This window comes from Anarhichas minor, unplaced genomic scaffold (assembly GCF_050575085.1).
Source record: "Anarhichas minor isolate MPS153535 unplaced genomic scaffold, ASM5057508v1 ptg000010l, whole genome shotgun sequence".
In the NCBI taxonomy this organism is placed as follows: domain Eukaryota; kingdom Metazoa; phylum Chordata; class Actinopteri; order Perciformes; family Anarhichadidae; genus Anarhichas; species Anarhichas minor.
The window spans coordinates 12135920-12163779 of record NW_027466456.1 but is presented as its reverse complement, the minus strand read 5'-3'; the positions used below and the strand labels follow the sequence as shown (position 1 = coordinate 12163779).

At 41.7% G+C, this 27860-nt stretch overlaps 4 protein-coding genes across 5 annotated transcripts; 1 reads left to right on the top strand and 3 right to left on the bottom strand.

Moving 5' to 3' along the window:
* Positions 1–4361: 4361 nt before the first annotated feature.
* Positions 4362–6318, top strand: LOC142946448 (prostaglandin E2 receptor EP4 subtype-like). Its single transcript, XM_076087729.1, has 2 exons — positions 4362–5202; positions 5989–6318. The coding sequence occupies exons 1-2, from the start codon at positions 4396–4398 to the stop codon at positions 6316–6318; spliced, it is 1137 nt and encodes a 378-aa protein (XP_075943844.1). The 5' UTR covers positions 4362–4395.
* Positions 6319–9680: 3362 nt separating this feature from the next.
* slc35e1 (solute carrier family 35 member E1) lies at positions 9681–18851 on the bottom strand. Its single transcript, XM_076088182.1, has 6 exons — positions 18488–18851; positions 15498–15568; positions 13526–13663; positions 12910–13035; positions 12556–12801; positions 9681–12059 (listed from the first exon to the last, which is right to left on the bottom strand). Exons 1-6 carry the CDS (start codon positions 18813–18815, stop codon positions 11841–11843), a joined length of 1128 nt encoding a protein of 375 aa, XP_075944297.1. The 5' UTR covers positions 18816–18851; the 3' UTR covers positions 9681–11840.
* Positions 18852–19401: 550 nt separating this feature from the next.
* Positions 19402–24037, bottom strand: LOC142946716 (mediator of RNA polymerase II transcription subunit 26). 2 transcript variants are annotated; one of them, XM_076088180.1, is made up of 3 exons: positions 23711–24037; positions 22447–22524; positions 19402–22344 (listed from the first exon to the last, which is right to left on the bottom strand). In XM_076088180.1, the coding sequence occupies exons 1-3, from the start codon at positions 23780–23782 to the stop codon at positions 20773–20775; spliced, it is 1722 nt and encodes a 573-aa protein (XP_075944295.1). In that variant the 5' UTR covers positions 23783–24037; the 3' UTR covers positions 19402–20772. The 2 variants fall into 2 exon arrangements, with proteins under 2 accessions (XP_075944295.1, XP_075944296.1); XM_076088181.1 differs by having other exon boundaries at positions 22447–22521.
* A 1096-nt stretch (positions 24038–25133) lies between these two features.
* Positions 25134–26746, bottom strand: smim7 (small integral membrane protein 7). The gene is made up of 5 exons (XM_076088179.1): positions 26656–26746; positions 26390–26431; positions 26233–26285; positions 26046–26136; positions 25134–25929 (listed from the first exon to the last, which is right to left on the bottom strand). The coding sequence occupies exons 1-5, from the start codon at positions 26679–26681 to the stop codon at positions 25914–25916; spliced, it is 228 nt and encodes a 75-aa protein (XP_075944294.1). The 5' UTR covers positions 26682–26746; the 3' UTR covers positions 25134–25913.
* Positions 26747–27860: the final 1114 nt, after the last annotated feature.

The following is a 27860-nucleotide window of genomic DNA, read 5'->3' as shown; positions in this document are numbered from 1 at the left end:
CGAGATGCTGGAGGGATCTTTAATTCAGTCAGGGATCAAAATACAAGCAATGCACTTTCTTAGATAAATATTTATAACCCCGATCACTTGTGAGATATTTAGGTTAGCAAAGAAGCTTCTCTGCATGAAGAAACATTTTCTCAGGAAGACAAGGTAATTTCTTGAAAACCCCAGAAACAGGAAGAGTCTCATGTCAGATTAGGCATGGCTTTCCCCAAAATCTCCTCTAAATGAGACGGATTATTTTAAAGTCAAAATTATATTCAAACCCAACTATTCAGGTCAGTTGGCAGAGACTTTAGTGACCTGAGGAGATGAAATACTAGATTCAATCCACTTTGAAAAACAACCAAAGACAGTAAAAGGTCACATAGATTACTATCATAACAGCACTGAGGGGGTTTCACGTTTCAACAATTGCGGGATAGCAGCAGCCACATTTCCCAACAGTGACAGTGAAGATATGCCTCACACAGCCGCCCTGCTGTGTGACATGGGATTTATTCATTCGTGTGTGTCGGTCACCTTGTCATCAATTTGGCTGATTTTGGAGCTGGATCAATGTTGGACGAATGCAATACTGAGGATAAGTCAGTATGTAGTAACATAACATAACGGACTCCTGTAAGACCACATTCTGCCTACTGTCACTGAACTCCTACTGAACTCCTGGTTACACTTTACACACTCAGAAGAAGTGTTTATTTAAATGCATGAACAGTTTACATTCACACGACTGTATCAAACTTACACAGAGCAAAGAAGACAATGTGTCCTCTAGACCTTTTATTCAATTCTAAATAATCTGGCGACGAGTACATTTAAAGATATAATTTGCAATATTTTCCTAGAAAACAATGTATAGACTGATACAAAAAAATCATGAAAGCTTCGCAAGTAAAAACAACTAAAGGTCAGATCAGGCTCAATAGCTCAATATAGCCGACACCGATCAGTTAATATGCCCCGATACTGATCTTTGAGATTGGATCAGGCCATGACCATGCGGTCAATGAATATCAGATTTATTAGCACAAGTTAGCATGCAAACACGTTTAAATACATGATTAACATGCATGGTAAAAATTACACCTGCCAAACATCATGCTAAAATGTTTAATCCACAACACGTAAAGTACTCCAGAAATATGAAAACAAGCTCACTACAGTTTGGAAGGGAGCTTTTGGCAGCAGCCATGTTGGGAAATCAGACAAGTAAAACCACTAAACCTGCAGACAGTTGACCAACATTTCTGACATGAGAGACAAAAACCCAGTCGTTGATCATTCAGGAAATGAATCTGGCGTCCCGCTGCTACTCAAAGTGCACGTCACATGACAACTGATCTGGCAGAAATGGTTCAGTGTCTAATAATTGTCGCCAGCTGAGGGTTGCGTCGCTTGAGTTACACATACAATTTCATCAGCATTGCGACATTAAAGAAAACTTATTTTGCTTTGGCTATATTTCAACACCTGCAGACGTGGGAGGAAAGAACAAAACCGCAGAGAGTGTAACAGCAGCGCAAACTGGATCAACAGAAATTCATTGGAAGAAGAGGATAAGAAGTTATCTTCAGGAAGTACACGTCATCACAGTGAGATCTGAGAGATCGATGACGACAAATGATTTCGCAAAAACAAGAACACAGCTCTCACACTTTACCACCTCCCCGTTTTTTAATTCAGAATCCCACAAGCTAAATGTTTTTAGAGTCAGTGTACTGGTCTCTGGAGGTATGGATCACCAGAAAGCAGACGGGGATTAATATCTCTAACATGAACTGAGTCACTGTTCTTCCTGTAAGTGCACGGACGTGACATACAGGATGAATCATTTCAGTAAGACAAAGTTTGTCTGCAACACATTGAAACAGCTCGACATAAAAACGAGAGTCCAGCATTAAATTTGCTTTTTTTTGATTCAGCCACAGCTTTTATCCGTACCTTATCCTCTACATGCAAGAACACCACCATGTAGTTGTCTGTTATTGAGAAACTGAAATAAATATGAGCTGCACTGAGCTTGGAGAGCAGTTGTCTTTTTGCGGTGGAGGAAGACGATCTAGAAAAAGATAAAGTGCCATTATTTATCAAAAGTTTTATGCTGAGGTTTTGGCAAAATATGAGAAGGCTTCACTCATATGAAGAGTTTTGTTGTTTCTGATGTATTGAGTACACTATGACTAACTGGTAATCCTTTTTTTGTGAACTAATAAAACCATTACACCACATTTCCTGTATCTGGGGATCCCCGGACGCCCCTGCACACTGGGCTGAGACACACATGTTGAAATAATTCATACTTCCTTGAATTTAATTAAAAAGATAAGTTGCACCAAACCAAAGTCAGATGTACATGTAGAAATATGTCGTTTTTTTATGCCTCGGCACATGGCTGGAGGCGTTATGTTTTCTCAGTGGATTAATGACTTTTCATGAGAAAAAGACCGATGCCTTGAGAGGTAGCCCACGGCTACTCCCAAGGTCCCAAGGAGTATAACGAGGACATACAATAAGGTAATATTGGGTTGGTGTACTTCATTTAGACGTTACTCTACTCTATCTTTACATAAATAATAGTTGTATATCAATGTTGTATATTTCTCCTTTAACAGGAAGTATATTCAATACAATTTTTACATTATTGTTTTGTTTGGAGGAAAGTGGGCAAAAGGCCAGGCTATTTATTTGCCTGTGACTTTAAGTGCTGATTCATGTGTTGAGGTATGTTTTCATACTAAACAAATCCTTAATGACGACCTTTTAGAGGTAGAATGTCGCATATTCTGTGTTGCGGCTTAGTCATAGGCTACACTAAAAACTATGTACACTTTTATAGCCCCATCCTGCTGCAGAGACCACAGACAGAGATAATACACGTTAAGTGCCTTTGCAATTAAATTAATTACCTTTACGACATTCAAGAAAATTATAAACTGTGCACAGACGGCTGGTACAGCCCATGATTTACTGCGAACTGGGGGATATTCCAGTCAGCGTTGGAGTTTCCAAGCCTTGGTTTCACTTAAGTGGTTCGTTGTTTCTATAATCTGCCAGCTCCCTTTTGTCTGCAGCAGAGATGAGCAGTGCTGGTTTACTTTTCGGAGAGGTGTTGTGTTCGGTCTTTTAAGGTCGGCTGCAGACAGAAACCGTCGCTGCAGCTCCTCACGGCAAACATAAGTCACACTGTAATGAATGTGATGGCTGGAGAGTCAGAGCAAGCTAAGTGCATTGACGTCCCGTGCGTTCTCGATGTCCATCAGCCTTCTGTTGTTCCTCATAACCATTTACAGTCATCTCTGTTTGGGACAAAGCTGGAAGAAATGTCTTCCAGATTTGTCCCAAACAGAGAGGACTGAAGGGCAATGACTAACCTTATCCACATGTGCACGTAAACTACTGTGAGTAAATCAAAACCTCTGAGGCTCCGACAGCACCAATTCACACCATTGAAGTGTTTTTGAGCAAGAAACCATATCATCCAGTCCTCACTCAATGAAACAAAGTGTTCAGAACTCAAAAAATATGATGAAAAAAAACACGTTGACCATTAAAAGACACAGAAACAACATTATCAACATCATGAAAGGACACCAGGCAGTCCATTAAAGACTCAGTTCATCCAAATTACATTAAATATATATTGTATTCCTGCTCCTTCAATGTTCAAAGCATTGAAACAATAATTTAAAGACATTTAAAGACTTTTTGCAAAAGTGGCATCCTCTTTCCCATAATATATAACCCTGCTCACTAGGAATATTATTATTATATCTAAAATCCGGAGCAAATGGAAACTGTGTGGCTAAATAAAATGTATCATTTATTTATCAATTTGTAATTTGGGTGAACTGGCCCTTTCGTATTCGTTGTTATTTGATTTGCTTATCTCTTATTATCTCAAGGGTCACCATCAAACCTCTCTGATATAAGTTGATCAAACTGTTGCATTTTTTTTTTTTTTTTTTGTTACTGTTTCTGCATCCAAATATGACTCATGTCTAACCTGGGGACAAAAAGTCAGCTGTCTTCTATCCTTACTCTTTTCTTTACTCACCAGCGAGTCAAGTTGACCTCGTGACAGGTTGCCACAACTACTACGCTGTAATGACGTCCACATCGGCGGATGAGACATGAAGCGTGGAACGAAAGAGAAAAAAAACGTGTATCTCATCCATCCCGTCAGGATGATGGGTGTTTCACTTAGAGACAGCCCACCTCTCCGCTCACAGCTGTGCGCAACGACCTCTGGTTAACTGCATCTGGATTGCTGGGAAGCAGAGGGGATGAGACTAGAGAAAATACTCCCACTGACTACTCATCATCCGTTACAGCTGTTTAAAGGAGATGCGCACTCCCAAATCCACGAAAGACCAAATTAACAAACAAGCGATGGAGAGCCAGAACTTTACGCACGGACCTGTTTCCACAAAGGAGACTCAGGTTCAGCATCAACATGCGAACGTGACAATCGCAATCGCTTTACCGATTTTTATGTTCGCCGGAGGCGCCATTGGGAATTTAATTGCCATAATCGTCCTTTCAGTATCAAGACAGGAGAGGAAATCTTCAGCTTTCTACACGCTGGTGTGCGGTCTGGCGGTGACGGACCTGCTGGGCACCTGCCTGGCCAGTCCGGTCACCATAGCCAACTACCTGGACGATGAAGTGCTGAAGGGACGTGTCTGCGAGTTAGACTCCTTTTTGTTGCTGTTTTTCGGGTTAACAGGACTGAGCATCATATGCGCCATGGCAGCAGAGCGGTACCTGGCTATATGCTGCCCGTACACCTACCAGCGGTGGCGGGTGGACCGACGCTTAGCGCAAAAGTTCCTTTTCTTCATTTACATCAGCCACATCTTCCTCTGCTGCCTGCCGATGATGGGCATGTCGAAGAGCGAGCTGCAGCCGTGTGGCGAGTGGTGCTTCATCGAATGGAGGCCAGAAGAGCCCGTGGCCACCGCTTACTCCGTCCTGTACGGCGTCATCAGCCTGCTGCTCATCCTGGGCACCATCGTGCTGAACCTGGCGGTGTGCGGAGCGCTGCTGCTGATGCGGCAGAGGACCGCGCAGCGGCCCGTCACCACAGCCAGCGTCGGGCAGAGGTGGAGTGCTCTGTCCTCGGCTGCAGAGACGCAGATGATCGCGGTGCTGGTGATGACCTCCGTGGTGGTTATGGCATGTTCAGCCCCGTTGGCGGTGAGTCAGTGCGCGATTGTTACTCAAATTATTGATGTTGCATACCATCCCCTTTGCCTTTACGGTACAGAAATACCTGAAGAAAAGCTTTAAATAGTCCTTCAAGAAACGAAACCAAAGGGGAATAGCCTACACACAGTTTAACTATTATACCTGGAGGTTTAACCATGTCTTCGCATTATGATAAATTCATTATTGATAGAAGTATTCAGATGCTTTGCTAAGTAATAGTAGCAATACCTCACTGTAAAAATACTAAAGTAAAAGTAAAAGTAATGCAGAACTTGTGGAAGTACAAATATAAAAGTGTGACTGTTTGATTATTGTTACCCATGCATTATGGCAGAATTGTAGTGTTTTGCTAGACCTGGGTAGTTTAATCTAATGCATCAATGATATGTTTTGTAAGCAAAATCTTAATGTGTAAAGTAACTGCATCGGTCTGATAAATGAAGAGGAATAGTAGTAGCTCAAAAACCCTTCCATTAAATACAATGTTGCCCTTTTAGATGGAATTATTTTAAATGCATACTATTCATATTAAACATAGGGGCCACATGTATTAAGCATGCAAAAGCAAAACAGTTTGGGAACCAGTGACGATGTGGTCTACATATTATTATAGGGTTAAAACAGTTCTTGAAATTAAGTAACGATAATCTTGATTTGAGTTGGGAAACCAGACAAATAATGACAAAGAGGAAATATTTCAGTGGATATTTAACAATTTGTTGAGTATTTTAAAACTCTTACTTGCTATAGTGACATGTTTTTCTTCTTAAAAAGGTGCGTGTGTTTGCCAACCACTTCATGACGCAAAATGACCCTGCTAACCTGGCTGCCATCCGGAAAGCCGCTGTGAACCCCATCCTGGACCCCTGGATCTACATCCTCCTCAGGAGGTCACTGTTTCGACGGTTACTCAGTTTATACAGGCGATGTAGAAGCACTCGCAGAAGTTCATCTCCTAAAACACAAAGGAACCTGTTTTATCCCGAACTCATGAGGGAGAGCCACGTGTTCACCAAGCTGATATGCAATGCAAACATCATGACTCAGCTGCCTGCCACCGTCAACTCCACTCCGCACAATGCAAAGAGCCTCTGCTCGACCTAAACAACGAAGACGTGGTTGACACCTATGAATGTCTGGTGCTCTCTCAGGCTGCTGAGCAGCTCGATGCGGGGACTTTGTCTCAGAGCTGTCGTCAGTGGGATGGAAAGACTGACGTCTCTGCCGACCCGCAGCTGGACAGGACCCTCAGGGTTACTGAGAGATTATTTATTTAATAAAAGTAGACTGCTGATCTGCATCTATAGACGTCTCCTGCAGTGATGCAGGACAGAATAAACTATGTGACTTGGATGTTATTACCGAAGTGCAACAATAAGACACGGTCCAGCCTTTGTGTTGTGCCTTTCACCGTCTTCCAGCTTCGCCTCATACAATTGGGGCTCTGGCTTCATCACACCTTAATCAGTGTGATGCTACAGGAATATACAGCTCATTTCATCTGGAGGTTCAATTGACCAGAGACTCTTGGAAGATCCAGTGCGAAAAGTCATGTATTCATATAACAGTGCATGGATATCATAAGGTTTTACTAGATGTTTTGTCATGTAGGCCTAGAGGTAGGGTCATTTGGAGCCTATTAAAGACCCTAGCTTGAGCCTTGGTGTCTTTTGTCTCTACTGGTTTAGACTTGAATGGATCTCATGTTGCATTTCACGTTGAAATATTCAACTCTGTAAGTTTATCCAGCAGTGCATGGGGTCAGCAGCTTTCAGTTTTTTCAGGTCAGATTCAGTTTCTGTCGAGGAACATATTAAAAAAACAGCATGTAAGAAGTCAGTCACACACTCAATTGGCCATCAACTATTCTTTTTGGTTTCCTAGACTTCGACCATATCGGTGCTGAACTTACATGTGCACGTCTTACACTGGGAAGAGTGTGGTTCAAGGAGTTTCAGCGAAGGAGGGAGGCAACATACTGGTAACTGTAACATCGTGACAGGGATGACGACTGAGCTCCATCTGCAGGATCTTGTTCAAAATGTCTCCCCAGAACCTTTGGCAGGTTTGTTTCTTTCCCTGAACGGTTTAAGGACAGAATGCACAGCACTGACCGGCTCTGTTGATAAAAGACTAGAATGAGAAGGCGCTACTTTATTCACTCTTGAAAAAGTGCTCACATTTAGTTTGAAATGCCTCACTGCTGATGTTGAGGAAGCTGAAATTGATACTGCATTAAATGATTTATGGCCACTAGGGGGCAGACACAACTCAAAAACAAGTCGTCTGTGTTCAAACAATAATAAGAATTTCATCTTTCATGTTTAGCTATCATTAAGCCTTCTTCAGCTCCTGGGAAAAATATCTAGGCTCTCGAGTATGTACACAAACCCTATTTAAAAGTTATACGTTCCAGGTGAAGACAGTTGCCTCCACATATTTATCCTACGTGTCCTGACCAGTTAAGTGACCGTCAGATGTTTTAAACTTGAGATAAACCAGTTTAAACTGGAATATATAGCTTTGGTTCCTTGATGCCATTCAGAAGACAGCACACTGTTTCTTGTTCGTTGAACCTGAAACCTAAAAAAGGTCCCACATTTAACACCTGCTTCCATAAATCACACAAAATATGACACTGCAATATGGCTGAAAACACAATTAATGCATTCAAATGTCAATAAAAAGCACAAAGCATAAATACGTATACATTAAAGAAGATATTCACTTTGTTCAGTATTTCATAATGCATTTATTCCCCCCCCCCCCACATTTAAAAATACCGTTTACTAAACATAAGCAGACAAGACTGTGCAAAGCTGCACTTCTGTACAACATTTATGTACCTTGACATAAATAAAAATCTATGAACATCGGTTAAGTAAAAAGTCTGCCTCGAGATCAACTGCAGATGCACAAAATAATAATTTTACAAGTTTTACAAAGTAAGCTCCCCTTTCTCCATTCCTCAACATTTACATCCCAGTTGAAAGCTTTACAGGAGAGAGCAAACACAGTTAGCTCACTGTACAGAAACAAACAGATATGTTTGTCTAAATCAGAAGGAAATTCATGAACTACGTGTCCTACATGTTGTAGTTTGTGAATTTTAACATCTTGCCCACCTGCAAACAAGCCCCCCCCCCCCCCCATCCTGTAAGAGTTTAGACTTTTTGCACACTGCTTTTGGCAACATGAGGAAGAAAACACATGAAGAAATCCAAGAGAGTCTAAAAACATTGGCTGCAGCAGCAGACAGTGAGATCAACCACAAAGGGTTCAAGTGTGACTTGCACTGTTTTCGTTTCTGCAGGTTGGATGTGAATACTACATTCTTGAATGAAAGGATTGTGTTGTATATTTGTTGAATAGTCATTTTGGGATGTTGCGCGTCGATGTCACACTGCCGTATAAAATGTAATCACATTTCTCAGCCGTTGATTAGTTTAGATTTGAAGTGTTTTCCTCAGATATTCACGTGAAACGATCTAATCCCGCAGGGGGGGGCACGATGAGTCTTCAACCGGATTTATTGAATCTGATATGCAGGCGAAGTCTCCATTTTTATTTTAGTCGTAAAAGGCTTTTTGTACTGAAATAAGTCATTGACAAGCTAATTTAGACTGTTTGTAAAAACATTCATGATGATTAAAAAGAAGCAGATTTCCCTCTTTTGACATTTACAAAAATAGTTTGGCAACAATCAGCTTTCTAAGTCATCAATGATCCACCTCTTTCAAGAGCAAAGCCCTTTGAAAAAGGGTCCGTAAATGTACATGATTTAGCATTGAAGTCATGATCGCTTATTGTCTGGTAATATTTTAGAACAAGTACTCATATGGTAGTATTTTCAGACATCTGATTCTCCACATAGTAGTAAAAACTAGGATATTACAGTGAAATAAACATCTAAAAGGTTTCTGGTTGCTTGACGAATGATACCCACTCTTCTTTAAGCTCTGTTTTGGTCTTCACCGTCTCCTTATAATAATAATAATAATAATAATAATAATAATCTGGTGCTACAGCCGTTAAACGCTTTCACTTTGTCCTGCAGCCACTGCATCCGTCGGTGCATCCGTCTGGGACGGTGCTGTAAACACGAGCTTGAAGAGCGTTGATGAGAGCATTCACATTTAACGATACTGGATATGTGCGGCTGTAAAACCAAACAATCAGAGAGACATCTACGGGGTTCCCAAGAACCTACGAGCAATGTCAACTACAAACCACCTCAGCACTGTTATGTATAAATAAAAGAAGAATTATTACCGATACTAGTTGGTCTCTGGGAACACCAGAGCGCACCGACCCCACAGAGCTCGTATTCCTCCAGACTAAATAATGTGACAGTGTTTGTAATTTGTCAGAGAAGACAAACGCAGCGCACCATAAAAAGATTAATAACCGCACCGTCCCCTCACACACATCTAGCAGGGAAAAACAAGCTCACAGGCTACAACTGGCACTTTTACAAAGATTTAATTAACGAGCATTGTCCTTACAAAATAAATGAGCAGAAATAATACGTTGATTTTTAATGCCGAGACATTTGAATCACCAAAAGAAAAGAAATAACCTTCTATTGTTGCAGTGAGACGCTCAGCCTGCAGAGGTCCTACAATAAGAGCAAGTGACTGATGTTTCGTAAATTAAATAGTTCTTCAAGCTGTAAAAAGGTTTTTCAATAATAAATGATTAGTTAGCAGTTTTGCAGACAGAAAACAATAGTGATGATCAACCTTTTTCAATTACAGTTGAATCTTTAATTGCAAAAGCAAACCTGTGATTCCATGCATGAATCTGTCCCGTTAAAGTAAAACACCGTGACTTTAAAGTCACTTGACAGACAATCTGCAGAACAAATGTTGTGGTTTGAAGATGTGCAAACTGGAACCAGGCCTCTGTTTAAAAAAACTAAAACACGCAGCTTTGGTTCAGGCTGAAAAAGTAAACCAGAAGAGAAAATCTCACTCTGCCCGAGAAGCTTCGCAAATCAATAAATACCAAAAAATCAATTTAGAAAATGGTTCATCTCAAAACTATGAATTTTAACATCTCTATTACATTTGTACATGGTTAGAGTCCCTAAGAAAGATGAAACATGAGAATTCCTACAGTATGCTATGCATACTGACGGGACACTTTGTTTTGGTAAATCAAAAAATGTAACTTTTACATTAATGCTCCATGATAACAAACGGTGAACTGAATAGTTACGTTGGGGAGAAGGACAGATGTGAGGTCATTGACAGTTCTGGGTGAAGAACTGGTCTCACTCTGAAAGTGTATCTTAGTTCAAAGACATGGAGGCCGAGTATGTGTGTGTGTGATGAAAAGATGGCAGTTAAAAACACTTGCTGACAAGTGTGACTGAATGTTAACTTGTGCAACAAGTACTCGAGCATCAGCTTCTTGTGGACGCGATGTTGGGATTTTGGGCATTTTTGTTCATCAGGCACTTGTAACTTTGAGGGACGTTGGAAAGTGAGTGCAGTCTAAATGCTACTGTTGCCATGCTATCATGCTCACAATGACAATGCTAACATGCTGATATTTACCATGTATATTCACCATGTTAGATTAGCATGCTAGTATGCTAGCATTAGCAGTAAACACAAAGTACAGCTGAGGCTGATGGGAACTGTCATTAGTTATGCAGGAACTCAGTTATGGACACAAGTGTTGGACACACTTTGACCTGCTGGTGGCGCTGGAACAATTCATCCAAAGGTTTAAACAGTATTTCACTTAAAACCACAAATATCAACCTCTTGGTGGCACCAGAAGAGAAGTCAGAGTGATTTATCATCTGGGGACCATGAATATCTGGTGGTGGACATTGCCATTCATGGAGCCACGGTGCTAGCACGGTGAAAAACGCCTACTTAGTTTATTATTATGTCATCAGGCCAAATCTACAATTTCTTAAGTGAGCGTCTGCTGAAGTCCCATCTGCAACACGGTTTATCCACTGAGGACAACGACTCAAACATCGTTTCTCCTCACATCATTACAGGTGCCTCATGTAGAAAAATGACGTATGCCAAGACCCTCCACTGAGATTTGTTTGGAACAGAATGTAACATGACTGTTGTTTCGGTGCAAGTTAGCGCTCACATTTCATAATTGCAGCCGAGAACCTTTTCTCTGAAAGTATACAAAATAACCCAAAATCCAAAATGATGTCTGGTTGTGAAAACAAAACATTTCCAGACAGTACGGTGCAAATCATTCATCACTACCTTCTGCATGTCCAGCTGCTGTGACACATTTCTGTGTGTGTGTGTGTGTGTGTGGAGAACATGGCTGAATCTGTCACCAAACTGTCTGGAAACAGGGGATTTAAGTTGCGTTTCCTCTCGGACCATCACATACAGGCGGTACCAAACTAATAAATAAACGAGGACACACAGCGATGCTGTCAGAAAGTGAAGTTTAGAAACGGAGGAGTGTGGGAGAGGTCACGTCACTGGCCATCTCATTCTTCCTATCCACAACAAACAGCACTTGCCTTCAGTCTCGTGTTTGGAGCCGGGCTGTGTCCCGCTGCTGGGGGGGGGGGGGGGGGGGGCTACACAGTAATGTCTGTGACAGCCCCTCAGATCGAGGACAGACTCCTCCCTTCACACCACGTACTGGTGGTTGCTGTTGTAGTTTGTCGTGTAGGCCTGCCGGCTGTACTGGAAGTGGTCGGTCAGCACGTTGTGCTGCTGCTCTGAGCCGTGGGTGAAAGGCACTGACCCGTTGGCCTGGACCTTCTCCAGCGCCGGGTTGTCAAAGGAGACCAGGTCCTGATTGGTGCTCGGCAGCTTCTTCTTCTCTTTGTTATCGTCATACTTGGCCTGTTGGCAGAGGGAGAGAAGGGCAAATGGATATTAAATGACAGGGTGTTTTTGGTTCTCTGGCACTGCACCGTGGATCATAAATAGTTTGGGTGGGTCAAATGTTTCTCCAAGAGGAAGCGTAACTTCACGTTTTACATTTCAGTTGGACGGAGAGCGAAAGTCAGTTTAAGAAAGAACAAGCGTGAATGGACTAAAGTGCAGTGAACATAAAGAGCACAAAGTGGCGGCTGGTTGCTCTGGAAAAGAATGCATTATTATGCAAAGTTACCACAAAGTAAGGCCAAGGCAGCAAGAATAACTGTAAACTGCAGAATAACCTCCATAAATGTCTACAACATCATCTACTGATATTAGTTTGTCACACGTACAATGGTGGAGATGGCTGATGAAGAGTTTTCAGTCAAAAGGGAATAACAGAAGATAAATTATTCTCGTCTCCTTTAACTTCTGCCTCTCCTCTTTCCTAGTTCCAAGTGGTCAGAGGCTGACTCACCTTGTTGTAGAGGAAGACCCCGACAATGGCCGTCATCATGCCCATGACGTTTGTGAGGGAGACCGGGTTGCGCAGCATCAGCAGCGAGATGCTAATGACCATGATCCTCTTGGTGGCGTTGGCGACGGCGTAGCTGAGCGGGCTGACGATGTTCAGCACGCTGAAGGCGATGACGTTCTGAGCGAAGTTGCAGAAGCCACTGATGAGCAGGAGGACAAACGTACCCGTCCATCCGGAGACGTCTGCCTGTAAGGAAAGCCGCGAGGGTCAGGCTACGTTCAGGGCCATGAAACAAGCTCCCACCACCGCAACAGGCGGTGTCAATGTCACGAGAAAGACGGTACCGCTACTCACCAGATCTCCGTTAACAAGAAACACTGAGAGATCCACCAGAACCCAGGTGGGCACCATGAAGATAACAGCATTAAAGCCCAGGATGTTGAGCAGCCTCAAGTGGTGGATATTTGTGTCGCGCAGCACCTATAGAGAGGAAGGATCAGTTCAGAACAATGTGGTAGAAAAATAAACAACTGCTCTAGCGAAGGAGATGAAGATGTATAGATTTGGGGCTTTTATTGTTACGATACTTCCTGTTCCTCCACTATGACCTTAATCAACGTGATTTTGCTATTTCACTTTGATGTTATAAAAAGAAAACGATCACCGAGTCAGAAGGAAGATTTACGCAAGGGTCAGTAAAATGCAGCAACCGGACACATACGGTCATAATCTAAAGAGCAACACTTTTAGGATGATAGTTAGTGGTCACATGTGGAATCGAGTTGCTCCTCCTGCCACTTCCCTTTTAAAACAGTCACACACAACTTCACAAACCAGGACGTCAGTTTCAGGCGTTTCACAACAAACCACCAAGAAGTAATCATGTTTCATTTACCCTCCTCCCCTCATCATGTGGCACACACACACACACACACACACACACACACACACCGGCCCGACAACGAGTTACCTTCTTGGAGAAGATGTTCTGCAGAGAGAAGCAGAGCGTGGCAGCCAGAGCACTGATGAGTCCGGAAACATCAAAGGACAGCTCAGTGGCTGTGGCCAGCAGCACTCCTCCAATGATGGGGATGAGCGACACGTAAACCTACGACGAGGACCACAGAGACGGAGGGCAGAGTCAGCGGAAACCAAGAGAAACAACACTTTACAGTTTATATCAAAACATCGTTTGAAAAATCAGGGATTGTTTCCCAATCAAGGTAATTGTTAGTAGCACCCCTCCTCGAATCAGTGAGAAAATAAAAGTTAGATTATTTGAACACCAACAAATCATTTTCACAGTACCTCTGGTTTTCTGCATAGAAACTGTATTTCCAACATTCCCCTGAGCCTTAAATTCAAAGCACAGCCTCATTTTAACCTCCTGAAGAAAAGTGGAAATACGATCCCCTCTATCCGAGACCACACACACACACCTCACAGGTCTTATTTGCATTTTGAAAATGTTGGATCATGATAAATGAGACATGCAGTTATTATAAAACCCACTTATGCATCCACTCACTCACCCACTCTCCTCTCCTCAAACCAACCACACATGTGACACTGAGAAAAACCTGCTCTTTAGTCCTGTGTACTCTGTTCTTTAGAAAATCTAGTGTCCACTTTATTAGGTACACTTGTGCACTCTAACGCAATCCAATACAACAGGTCTACCATAAACTCTTTTATGATGCTTGTTTTTTACGCTGTCATGTGGCTGCTGAGTATATTTTATACACTTTATGATGTTTGAACATCTGTCATTTAACAAAGCCGAGTCCAGTACAAACACTCAACTGAAATGTTTTTTTACAAAGTAGTAGTCAGTGGTCTGAAGGTTCTTCAGCACAGCAGAGCGCGGCCTGCTGCTCCTCAAACAAGATCTCTTCACACACACACGCACACACGCGCGTCATCAACACCTACGTTCCGGCCTGTGAACCCGGCCTGTCTGAACACTGAACTGTACGGTAAACATGACGAGCTGATGTGAGACTCAGCAGGTTTCCTCATTCACATTTAGCAAACCTAGACTGTAAGATGTAGCTTTATTCCAGAGATGTCAAACGTTGCCCTCATTAAGCAGCAATAGACAAATTCCTTTTACGCATACATGAAGCTGATTCTGATTAACATAACTCTTGATAAACTTAATTACATCGACTCAAGTTGATCGACCAAGTATAAATCCCTCTCATGTTTATCGTCACTCCTGTTGTACAACTTTGTGAAATGCTTTTCACTTTTTTGGGAGGAACCAAGAAAGAAAGAAAAAATAGTAATAAAAGACATAACGTATCATAACAAAATAAAGAATTAAAAATATACATTAAAGAAAAACAAAGAGATTGCAATCAATGCATTAACATAAGAAAAATGTAAAAAATGACCCTAATAAATAGCCCAAAACCTAAAAGAAATCACTTCAAACTTTACACTAGCAAGTCACCTTCCTCTTACGGCGTCATCTTAGGAATCTAAATAATCTAAATCTAACAATGAGTGTACGCACCTTACAGGTGATTTGTCTTCTAATAAATGAATGACAGCTCTGAGCCAGAAAATCTAGTTCTCATTTTACTCTATTTTACTCTATTTAACTCTATTTAACTCTGCACTGGAAATGTTGAACCACGTGCAGCCTTTCCACCAGCAGCACACAGCATACCAGAGACAGACAAGTAGCAACACAAACCCAGTTGGCTCCTATAGTATGAAAAGTAGTGAGTGAATTTGGGGATTTAACAGGTGAATATGGATGACTTGTGAAAATAAGACCTGACCTCCAACCCCCCCCAAAAAATAACATCTGACCAACTTCAGGGACTAATATGTAACACGAGGCGCAGCACTGTGCCACATCACCACCGCTGACACGCGGCCTGAGGCTGGAACAGAGCGGGCCTTGTGCCTCGTTTGCCGTCGGACTGACTCACCTTTGTGGTTTGCTTCTCCTTCATGATGATTCTTGATAACAGCACCACCCATATTGGCATTGTAGCTTTGACTGTGTGAGGAAAGAACAAAAGAACCATAAGAATCAGTTTGTAATGCCATTCAGCAGCAGCAGGTAGAGAGCACTAGAGTAAATAAGTTTGGAGAATGAAATGCTCCGACGTCAAACACAACGCTATTGCACGTCGTCACCGAGTGTTTCTGGTGTGTGTTACCAACAACAATGACAGAGCTTTACTCAAGATTGGAGACACCCGGATCATTTAAAAAAAAGGTACTAAAAAGGATCAACAAGACATACTTTCAGACTGTAAAACATCAAAACTAGATTCAGCACTGCCATCCACAAGTGAAGCAGCTTTCAAAAGTTTACAGATATATTGACATTACAACTGTGACTCTCAAATAGTGTCGGAGGTCAAAACAGATGAAAAATACTTATATCTGAAGTCTACTTACTACTATTATATTTATAGGTTATAGTTACTTAGATGCCGGTTTATTACCTACATCTAGCTAAAACAAATGCAGTAAATATGAAGGGTGTAATGTTTATTTATGAGGCTGTAGTTGTGTCATGGTGCTGCTGAACTTTATGACATTGGTGGTGTTTCAAATAGGCGAGATGAGGGATGATGCATTTCTGTGGGACGACCGCTGAAGTGAGCCTCGCACTGGTTTCCTCAACACCACACCAGTGGGATTTCTCCTCTGGATTTTGGAATATTGCAGAAAATAAGCTCTGAGGCAAACACAAGTTTATGATACTTACATGTTTTGGGCAGCAAGATTATCTTCATAATTAAAAACCACATTGATAAATATTGAAGCGTAAATGCAACTACACTACTGTGGCTTGAGTACACACAACAAGGCTGTGAAGGCGGACTTGTAGGCCTGATGACGTTTTGTAGTCTCATTTAGCCACCTGTCAGCAACTGCCTTTTTTAAGACACGCAACAGCTTTATCGTAGAACAAAACCCACTCTTAAAAAAAACATTGACTTTGTGACAATAATGCTCACTAATTTCTGGGTTTTAGGAGTCACTCCTGGACCACTCTTTATTCCTGTCAGCTCATTCTTACCATGAGGGTACACTTCATATGAGAAACACCTCTCACTATAACACAACACAGCTCAACAGCACCAACCAAAATATTCATCAAGTTGAATCAACACCTCTCGAAATAGTTTCAACTAAAAATGCATTGTACATTTCACATTGTCAAGGTCAACGTACAGGTGGGAATTGATGGAATGTTTTCACTTGAGTCGTTTTAGCTGCTAAAACCAGTTAAGACGGACTCGGATCGTATTGACATGCAAGGGCGTAGGTTTGCATATGGTCCATAGGGACTAGTCACGACCAAAGTTTGGGAAAGACACAATTGTCCACACCAATATTTTGTTAATTTTAATTGCCTGTTAGAAAAAATAATTTTGCACAATATATTTGCAAACTCATTCGTATTATTATTAGTGCTGGGCAAGTTAACGCGTTATTATCGCGTTAACGCATTAATTAATTAACGCCGACAATTATTTTATAGCGCGTTTTTTTTATTTTGAAAGTCTGTTGCTCACTGGCAGCGGTGGAGGAATGGAGACTACTGGACATCGCTGCGGTAAAGTCAGCAGACACTCAGATCTCCGTGGTCAACTCAGCAGACACTTACATTTTAGTGCACCTATATGCTGAAATTCACGGTAAACGCATTCAAAGGGCACAGATCGGGAGCGAGCGAAGGATTTTGAAAGTTATCGGAAAGATTAACGTGAGACAACATCCGGTTTCTTCAGACGAACATCCGGTTTTCAGAATAAGATGCCAACAAAGTATGAATTATATTCACATTAAGCATAAAACATGCTGCATCTCGTGAGTTAAAGGGAAAATACACCTAAATTGTGCGTAACGTGTCTTTATTCTTTGATCGCTGGGTAACCATCATTACCTCGGAGTTACAGCATTATATTGATGAACAGTAGAGCTGCATTCACATGCTCCGACTGTCATGAAGACACAAAACAGACATTTAGATGAAACATGCTGAAACATTTTATTCCTGTTGCACAGCAGTGGAACGTTTCACATAAAGTCACACACTGAGCACAGATAGTGCAAGAACTATGATCGCTACTGTGTAAAGGGAATACTGCTGTTAAAAAGCACCTGATTTGTTTAAAGTGTTTGCAAACCAAATGTTGTTGCCCTTTTGTTCATATAGCAGTACTTTTAAAATAAAAGTGCACAATACACTACTTTTGAATTCATTATTGAACTTTGCCATAACAATGCTTTCCAATCAATCGCGATTGGAACAATTCATGCGATTAATCGCGATTAAAAATTGTAATCGTTGCCCAGCACTACTAATAATTGCATAAAGGAGGAAAGCACTTTATTTATAGCCTATTAAGTGCTGCAGAATAGATTTATTTAAAAAAAACAATTTTGTCTTTTTTGGCTGCACAACTGGGAAAAGTTATATATATATATATATATATATATATATGTATATATATATATATATTGGATATAGAATATACTGTTACTGTATATTGGCATTTTAACAGAACGTTTTTTATTCATTTATTTATTTATTACTATTATTTATTTGGTGCAGGTTCAGTGCTGAACCCTCCCCCTGACGTAGCTAGTGTGTCAGCCCTAATTAAGTTGGCTAGCTAGCTAAAAGCAGCTAGTTATTAATGCTTAAATGGAGCCTAAAGCTGACCAATTAGTAGTTAGAGGACCCACGGTGACTCCATTAACTTCACGAAAGCCTGTCTGTTCACGACCTCCACCACGCCACACCACCGCGGGGCCCACGAGCTAGTTAAACGTTGGTGTAGTTGTCCGGCGCTAGCTGCGAAGCTAACATCAGCTGACGGTACGGACACATCATCAAGTCACCCAGGTGGCCTCACGTTATCACATCATATGAAGTCAAACGGCCAGTACTCACCGGTGTGCGCGTATGAAACCGGTACTTTCCATATGCTGAAGTGTGCCGACACAGATGCAAAGTATTTCCCGAAAGCCAAAGGCAGAATGTACCACTGGTAGTACTTGCTCGGCAGTTCTGTTTTGGGGACTCCCCATGCCCGCAACAACGGCGGCAGGAAGACGACGATAGAGATGATGTGAAACAGGGAGACCGTGACCGGGTACGGGAATCCATTGAGGATGATTTTGTTGACGATGTTGCCCCCCGAGCTGACTGTGTACCAGCCCACACACAGGAACACTATCCGGAACCCTTCCTTAACAGGGGGCCGGTCCGCCGCAGCCATCTTCCAGCGCGGAGTGACGAGTCACCGGCGATGTGCGTGTCTGGCTCATTGGGGGAGGGAGGCGCCGCGCGACTACCAACAATGAAGGGTACGCTCAGCTTCCGGTGACACGTTTCAGAATAAAAGAATATATTCTGACGTGCGTTTATTGAATTTATCTGCTGTGGGCTGCATTCAAAATGGTAGATCTTGGCGTTTGAATTATATAATCAACCATTAAAATATAAATTAAAATAACAAATAAAAACAAATGCATTTAAAACAAAACACTTGGAAATGCTTGAGAAGTGATGACCCAATCCCTGAACATGAAAGTGTTCAAAATGAAAGACATTGTGAAATAGCTAATAATAACTATACATAACCATGACATTGTGAAACGTAAGCTTCTTGTATTTTTTTTTAATTCCAGTATTTCTTTTCAGAATGCCCTTTTTCTCATGAGCATAGGAATGTTGTTGCCAAAAAGAGTGATGTGCATGCAGATTCTGCACTGTGGAAATTAATTTGCCAGTTAGGTTAAAAAAAAAAATAAAAGTAATCGCAAAAAGTAAGCAATAGACAAGTACAAAGAAAACAATCACAATTTCTTCAGTTTTTTTTATTAACACATATCAACATGTCCACTTAAAGGACTAAGTAGCAAATATGTCCTCTTCTGCATTCGATGGAACACAAAAGGCTAATTTCTGTACATTCACTAAGGCTCCGTCTTTAGGGAAAACACAGGTTTCCATAAGGCAAACAATATCTACAGGAATGATATTAAGTACTTTATCCAGCATGTCAATTTATTTCTCAGTTCGTCCTGACAGTACAAAGATGCAAGCTAGTAGTATTAACCGCTCTGCCATTTCAATTCATATTTTATAGCCTAAATACACAGTAAAGGGAAAAGGCAAGTATAAAATAGAGTTCACATTATCAGAATGTGTCATTTTGGAGAGTTTCCTGTGTTGGACTGTCACTGCTGCATCACTGAACCAATTCTGAACAAAACCATCTAACAAAAATGTTTGTGTAGCCTGAACATGTATATAAATCTTAAAATTAAAATAGAAATAAATATCATACATGACAGCCACATTTCTTTATCAGCAACATGCATTTTTCAACCCCCATACCAGCCTCTTTCCCTCACCCCAAACTGCACAGTCACATCTGGCAGTTTACTTTATCGAACAGCATTCAAACCCAACAACACAAGAACAATATTCAAATGTTTTAAAGCTGACTTGTCAGTTTACTTTTCAGCTGAAAGTGGCTGCACGAGACAGTTTTGCAATGGGTAAACATCTGTTCTAAAGATAAAAGTTTTGCACAGCAGTAGATAGTTGTTAGTACCAATGGTACCGATGATAGCTACTTGAAGATAGCATTCATTTCAGCTTCAAATCGCTCAATAGCCTTCAAGATGCACGAGTCAGCATAACAAAAACATCATTGGCAGACTGCTCCAATTATGTTACTTACTACTCTCTATTGAAAGGTGATTGAGTTGATCGAGTCCCATTTTCTTTTAAACTTTAACTACAAATTTATCTTAAAGTCAAAAGAAATAATACTGCACTATGGACTAAATGTACGTGGCATGTAGATAACAAGAATAAAATGTAGCTGTGCAGTTTAATGCGTTGTCCTCTCCCCATACAAAGAATGGCCAGTATTGGGAACTCATTCTGTACAATTACTGAACAGATACAGCTAAATGTTCAGATAATGCATAGCCTCAGTTCTTCGTGCTGTCCTAACACAATGTTCAAAAACTCCTAAAAACACTGATCAAACCCCCCCCCCCCCCCCATGCTCCACACACACACACCCAAGCAGACGGCACACCGATTCCACTTTCACCAACGGTGCAAAACAGCAGCGTACACTGAAATAAAAGTGCCTTCACACACACGCAGAGTTGCTCCGCGATACGATGAAGGCAGCTCACAACCCTACCTCCGTTTCAATCCAGACAGACGTACGGCAGTATGTTTAACCTGCTCTCGTCTGCGTGCAGGTCTAAAGAGATGCACTCCGTCCAGTCATACCAAGCACCCTTTGTGTCATAGCAGCCGTTGACCCCGGACCAGTGCTGCTTGTGTAATCTGTTCAGGTCCTCGCTGATGACCTCTCTGCTGACCCCCGGTAAATCCCTGGCTGGGAGCTCTGGTGCCAGCACATGTGTTTTCTTGACATCTGTACTTCGGGGCTCCTCTTTTTTCAAGAACTCGGTCATGAAAAAGTGTGCACCGGGGGTGTGTGCGCCCGACGACGTCAGCACGTTGCTTTGCTGGCTGAGGTACGACTGGATGATTTCGCTCCTCGACAGCTCTTTCCAGTCCGTCTGCTGGAAGGGACTGGGAGGGACTGGTGGAGTCTGCTTTGGCTGCTCCGACCACTGAGGCTCAGGTCTGTGGTCCAGGCTGACCCCCCCCTCCTGGCACGACTCCTTATTAAAGGAGGATTTTATCTGTCCTGTTACAGGGTCAAATGTCAGTCTCCTGTCTTTTAACCTGACAGGTTTAGTGCCATCCTCTACGGTCTGTCCATCTAAATTGATCACATGGTCCTTAGGCCTGTATTTCTGTCTTTTCCTTTTCTCCGTATTGATAACTGCACCATCATCTTCCAAACTAAGCACGTCACTGCAGGAGGAGGCACAAGACTTGAGAAGAGACGTAGTCGGAGGCCTGCTTTGAGAATCCAAATCTGAACCGGGTGTGTGCAAACCCTGAACACAACCGGTGAAAGGCTGAGTGGAAGGCTCCGGCCCAGAGGTGTCCACAGGCCCAGGCCTCACAGTGGGGCTAGAAAGACCCTGTGCCTGTGCTGCAGTCTGTTTGACACCAGCTTCCTGCTTTGGAGGTTGAGGACTTTGCAAGGAACAGCGTGGGCTTCTGGGTCGACACTGGGCCCCAGAGAAAGCTTTCTCCTGTCTGGCTTGTTGCTGCAAAACTGATGCTTTTAGCAAAGAAGAAGTGCTCGGAGGCTTGATGTATCCCGGGGCACTTGGATGAGGTTTTACAGCATTGACTGGGATTTTATTTAGCCTTTCATTGTCCAAAGGCTCAGAAATCTCCCTGTCCAAAGACTGATGCGCACGAGTATCTGTCAAAATTTCAGAGCTACCCCCAATCCCATTGGTCGGCAGCTGTTTGGAGTTGTGAATTTTATCATTAAGAGTCGTTTTGGATATCTTGGCTGGCAAGAGCTGTTCTTCCTTCTGGTCACCCTTACGTTTCCTGTTGCTCGGTTTCTCCACCCTCGGGGAGTAACAGTTGTTGAAGTCGTTTCTGTTCTTCAACTCTGGACCCGTTTTACCTGATGGTGTGGTGGCCGCTGTAGTGGAGATGCAGGGATGAGCACCACCATTGGAAGACCACGATGCGCCGCTGTGTCCTTTGGACAACGCCTCACCCTTTCCGGGCTCAATTAGCTTCTGCCAGTTTCGCAGGAGCTTCTTGGCCCTTTTTGCCAGGTCCTCATTCTTGGTTTTCTTTCGTACATCGTTGATGAGCTTGCCAAGACGGGTTTCCTTTAAGGAGATAAGATTGGTGTTAAAAAGCAACTATGACCATGCAGGATTTAACTGCATGTAGTTTTGTTTTCACGTACTGCAAGTGTGAATGTAACCCACCTCCAGTGCCTCTTTGGTGATCGGATATTTCTCCAAAAAGGAGATCACCTCCATAACTACCACCATGTTGCATATCTGCTGAAAAGATGCATACATTTATATATTACAATACTGAGACATCAAATTATTGTCAGCACCCACGCACAGTTGTTTCTATGCAGATGTTGCAATGTGTGATTCATAACCTCACAGGCCCAACTAGCCAAAGTTCTCCAGAGAGAGAGAGAGAAAGGCTGTTGGAAGGTTCGAGGCTTGATTTGAATAGACTTTCAGATGTGCACCTGTATGTCAAGAGTACTTCTACTGGTTTCAGGCTCAATATGACAAACTGAGATTGCATGCAAATTCACCATTTTATCCCACAAGAAGATAGAAGTGCTTTACTGTGGTAGTGACCCCTTTAATATCTCCGATAGTGACGGACCATTGCAGGCAATGTGGTTAATCAATGAGGACTGGATACTGGATTTGTTTTTAGGATTTCTGCTGGACTTTAATGTTATATGAAGTACATTTAATTAGCTGGATTGGCCCAAAAACACATTCCTGTGAGATTATGAATAGACTTCACGATAGAGGATGTCATATCAGCCCCCCCTCAACATCTGTATGTAATCATGCAGAGGATATCTAGAGGCAAACCTCAGCTCATTAAGTGCTTAAACCTTTGAACACAGCAGTGCAGTATACATTATACTACAAAAGACCATGCTTGAATGTCTCCAAATCAGCAACTACCATCTCTAGCTTTAGTTAGTCAAGCTTATAAGATAGCCGTAGTTTTTTTAACAGCATCTTTCTTTGTCTGGCAGAGGTATAATAGAACTGCACAACTTAAAAGTGCTGTAACATGTCATCATAATCTAATCAACTGTATGATAGAGAAGAGGATAGGTGATAATGTAATCTATGTGAAGATCATCCTGAAGCCCCAATTAATCAACGTCTCTGTCACTAAAGGGCAGAACCTCTGGGTGTACCGTTACACTTCCTACCTGGTAGCTCAGTTTAGCAAGTACCCAGTCTTCTTAAGCTAACGTGGCTACATCAACATTAGCCAGCAGGAGTCAGACAGCCAGGCGCTGGAATGCCCAGCATTAGTTACTTTAGCCAACTAGTGATGTTAGCCGGCTAATTAGCAGGAACATACTATAACTCGCCATTCACTGCCTGCCCCCACTTTGTCAACCCAGAGTCGGCTTGGCCTTGTTTGTCTGCCTCTCTGCGCCCAGTCTGTCCTCTGGAAACTAGCGGTTATACTCACATTGCTCTGGCCGTCGATGGCCTGCAGTAGCCGGTCTCTCATCACCTGCGGAGTGGCTGTAGCCGCTGTCATCGCCCTGCGGTGTCGCGGGTCAGGACGGACTCAAGACAGCAGAATCCCCCGAAGAGGCGGCGGTGGAGAACCTGCCGACACTCACAGGCCCAACGGAAGACCTTCTCTGGGAGCGAGCACCATGTTTTATGATGCTTTTTATTTTTTGTTTTCATTCGCTGCCGTCACGATTTAATAATTCGGACGACGAGCAGCGAGCAACCTCTCCGGGTATCGGCTACCCCCCTCGGCTGGTAGCCTGCTCCTCTCAGGTCTTCTCATGGGGCTTTTTGTGAAGAGCGCGCGCAGTGCATGATGGGAGAATTTTACGTAACCAATTGTTCACATCCGATCCGTTCTGTGAGAGACCCCCACGAGAAAGATGTCGCGTTAAATTAAACAGTGTACTCTACACGACAAAGGGTCTTTGTGTTTTGTTTTTAATTAATTCCTACGTTTCATATCATAACATTTTTCCGTCAAAGGTTTCAAAATGATATTTTTAACGTGCAAATATAAAATAGTTATAACAAAATATTATGCAAAATCTTTCCTATAAAGATATATTTGATTTCTAGCTAAGATAATGATAGCAAAATTCCTCTTCTATAAATGTAAATTAAAAATAGAAATAAATTAATATTACTTTGCAACCATCTCACCCTTATTAAAAAAAATAAAAGCTGGCAAAACCTTATTTCTTATATATATATATATATATATATATATATATATATATATATACACACACACACACACACACACACACACATATATACACCAATGTGTATATCTCTTTTCTGTAATTGTCACTTGATGGCACTGTTGCCTCGTTGGGATTTGAAAAAATATATATATTTTTTTCTAGTGTTTTGATCCGACACCACAATAAAAGAGTGTTTGCGACCCTCGAAGAGTGAGTGGAGAAATATATCTCTCGAGAAATGGTTCCCAACTGGTCCGAGGCCACACACACAACTTAACATTCATTCATTTCCATCCATTACATCACATTCCAACAGACAATGGCTTCTAACCCAGGACCTGTTTGCTATGAAGAGACAATAACCATTTTGCTTATATTTGTTACATTTAATGGTCATTGACATTCTAAAGTAGCAGTTTGAATTTTAATATAAAATATATTTGACAGCAAATTGTACATTTTTTTGTATATCAACTGCCCCAAACTCTATAGTGTAATAAGTGTACAGTACATACTGTATATAATTGGTATGTAGTATATATAAAGTATTATCAATTTATGACTGACAAAAAACTGTACTTTAGGTGTAATGAGGTCAGAATTGGATCATGCATCCCTTCTGACAATAGACAAGCACATCCATACAAGTCAATTAACAGACATTGGATAAGAAAACTGTGTATTTGTATAGTTAAGAATAAGGACACATTTACATTGTAGGGCATATACATTTACTTACAGCACGTGCACCAGAATAAAGGAAAAGTCTTCTTTTTTTTAAAGTCTGCATTAACATATTCAGTATCGACCAACACTACACTAGAACATAACAGCTGGTGAGTAAATGTGTTGATGTTTGTACAGAGGAGATGTAGAGTTCATTAAGTGATAACAGTGAATTCATCTGAATTGTGACAGCTGTGCAAGTAAAAGAGACACAGGGATGATTAAGCAAGATGATCTTGGTAATTCACAAGATTCTCCACCAGATTTGAATAGTTTGCTTACTGCGGGACCCTTAATGATGACACACCGGTAACAAACATAAAAACATGTTTCATCCTGTCAGTGAAGGTTATCCATCATTTTCAACCCTGCTGTTTCTTTTAAAAGCAAACTGGCAGGCTGGAGAAAAAAGCTCATGTTCTATAAAGAAGCTCAGGGGAACATGACAATACATATCCAGCGAAAGCAACGGGTGCTGGTGCAGTTATACAGCTTGATCAAAGTACAAATGTAACAACTTTTTAAGACAAAATAAATACAGCGATTCATGAATTCCTGTACAGCCAGAAGCAGATTTAAGATTTAGGGTTGTAAAGAAAATGTAGCCTAATTACAGTTAAAAGGGCCAAAAGAACAGCAAACTCAGATTAAGGAGAAGTTTATAGAATCCACCTTGGAAAATCAGCATCCTGATGGAAGTCCAGTCGCCACAAATGTTGATCAAGACCCAAACAACCTGTCAGGAGTGAAGACGATCAGCTAGTTAGATAAGAAACAACTTCATCAACCACATTGCAGCCTGTTCACTATCACAACCAACCGTTACATGTCTACAGTAAGTCGATTACTCACAGGACCATGCAGAACATCATGAAGATGTTCCATAGAGCGATGAAGATCCGAAAGTATCGCAGGCTGAGCAGAAACTCTCTGATGTTGTCACCTAAAAGACAGATGTTCATGGCTGAGCTTTGAGAACTGCATTTACCTGGCACACACCTTTTTGTGACCTCTCTCTCCAACACACACATATACACACCTGTTGTTTGTGATCTGGACTCATCTCCAAATCCTTGAGACTCCTTCCTTTTGCTGCAAAACACCCACAGTTAAACTTCAACTGGTTGCTTTGTTAATTTAGCTTTGTAGCTCTGGTGTGAGGTTTTAAACTGTGTGACCGCAACGTTGATACTCACAGCTTGAAGTTCAGCACAGCCCCTGCATTCACCAGTAAGGTCCTAGAGAGCACAGAGAGACAAACTGTGTGTTGATAGGTAAAGTTAATAGTGTTATCTGAGCTAATGCTAGCTGGTGAGCTGGCATTAGCACAGAGCTAGCTTGTTATTTAGCTAGCTTGATACACCGCCATCGAACCAGCAACTCATTGCAAAATAACACACACATGTTCTATTAAATACAAATGTATATGTCAGCGAAACATGTCAGAAACCGGAAAAAATACCCGAATATCAACAGCTCTCCGATCATTTTGATAACATCACATCACAGAGACGCCTCACTTCCGTGTTCGTTCACGCAATCAGGAATGTGACCAATGACGTCTCAGAGATCTGTGTGTGGGGATTGTTGCCCGGATGACGGCTTGCCAGGTTTTGTGCCGCCGACATAGGGGTACATGTGGTTTCAGTTATAGCAACAATACATGGCAAAAGTCACAGTTTGGAAGCATGGTTGGGGTGAATAAGACGAATGTACAACAACATACAGCATCTGAAAATGATACCTGAAAGACTATATTTAGGACAATACACAACCTAGAATGTATGTGACACCTGAGCGTCACCTGCAGACAAGAAACGCAATAGCAGCACCACGTTGATCACTGCAGAGGAAGATTTTCCGTTTTTGGTTTTATAGATGCTTTTTAAAATTCTGCTACATACGATAAACCATACCTCCAGCTGTATGATACTGAAACGCTAAACGACTTAATTATCCATTTATATATTTATTTATTACAGCTGGACCCCGTCGAAATATATCCAACCATTTTAGGCTCCAGAATCCCCTCAAAACCTTTTGGATAGTAATGTCAAAAACAGTGAATTATTTAGTTATGAACTTTAACTGTCTTTGGTTTTACCACAGAGCATCAGTAAAAAAACAAAACATTTAATTTACCCAGTTGAATACAATAATCAAGAGCAAAAATATTTGGCAGAAGCATTTTGCTGAACACATTTGAATAGCTCTTACTTCAAAATAAGGACGTTAAGTGGAAGGATCATTCAGATGGATGACATTTTCACCCATCTAATAAAGCAAGCATGTTTAAATGGACATTTGGGAGCTGGAAGGCTTTCAATTTGACGGCTTTGATGCCCCCTTGTGGTTGCAGAGATCATTGCTCTGATTATTGTTCACAATGATTATAAGCAAAAATAGAAAGATAAATAAATGAAATAAATTCTAAAATAGAAACAATTCGGTTGCTGATTATGTATGTAGGTTTCGGTAGTGCTGCGCCTTTAATCACAACATGTCTGCATCATCTGAAAGAATGTAAACAGCCGGTTGTGTCAACAGCCACATGTTTGCTGCAGCCTCGGTGCAGGATCTGATCCGGGTTGCGGGATGTTTTTATAAGAGCGGATGAATGAGTCTTAGTCCGTATTAAAGCTTTGGACGCGTGTCTCTGCCTTTGTT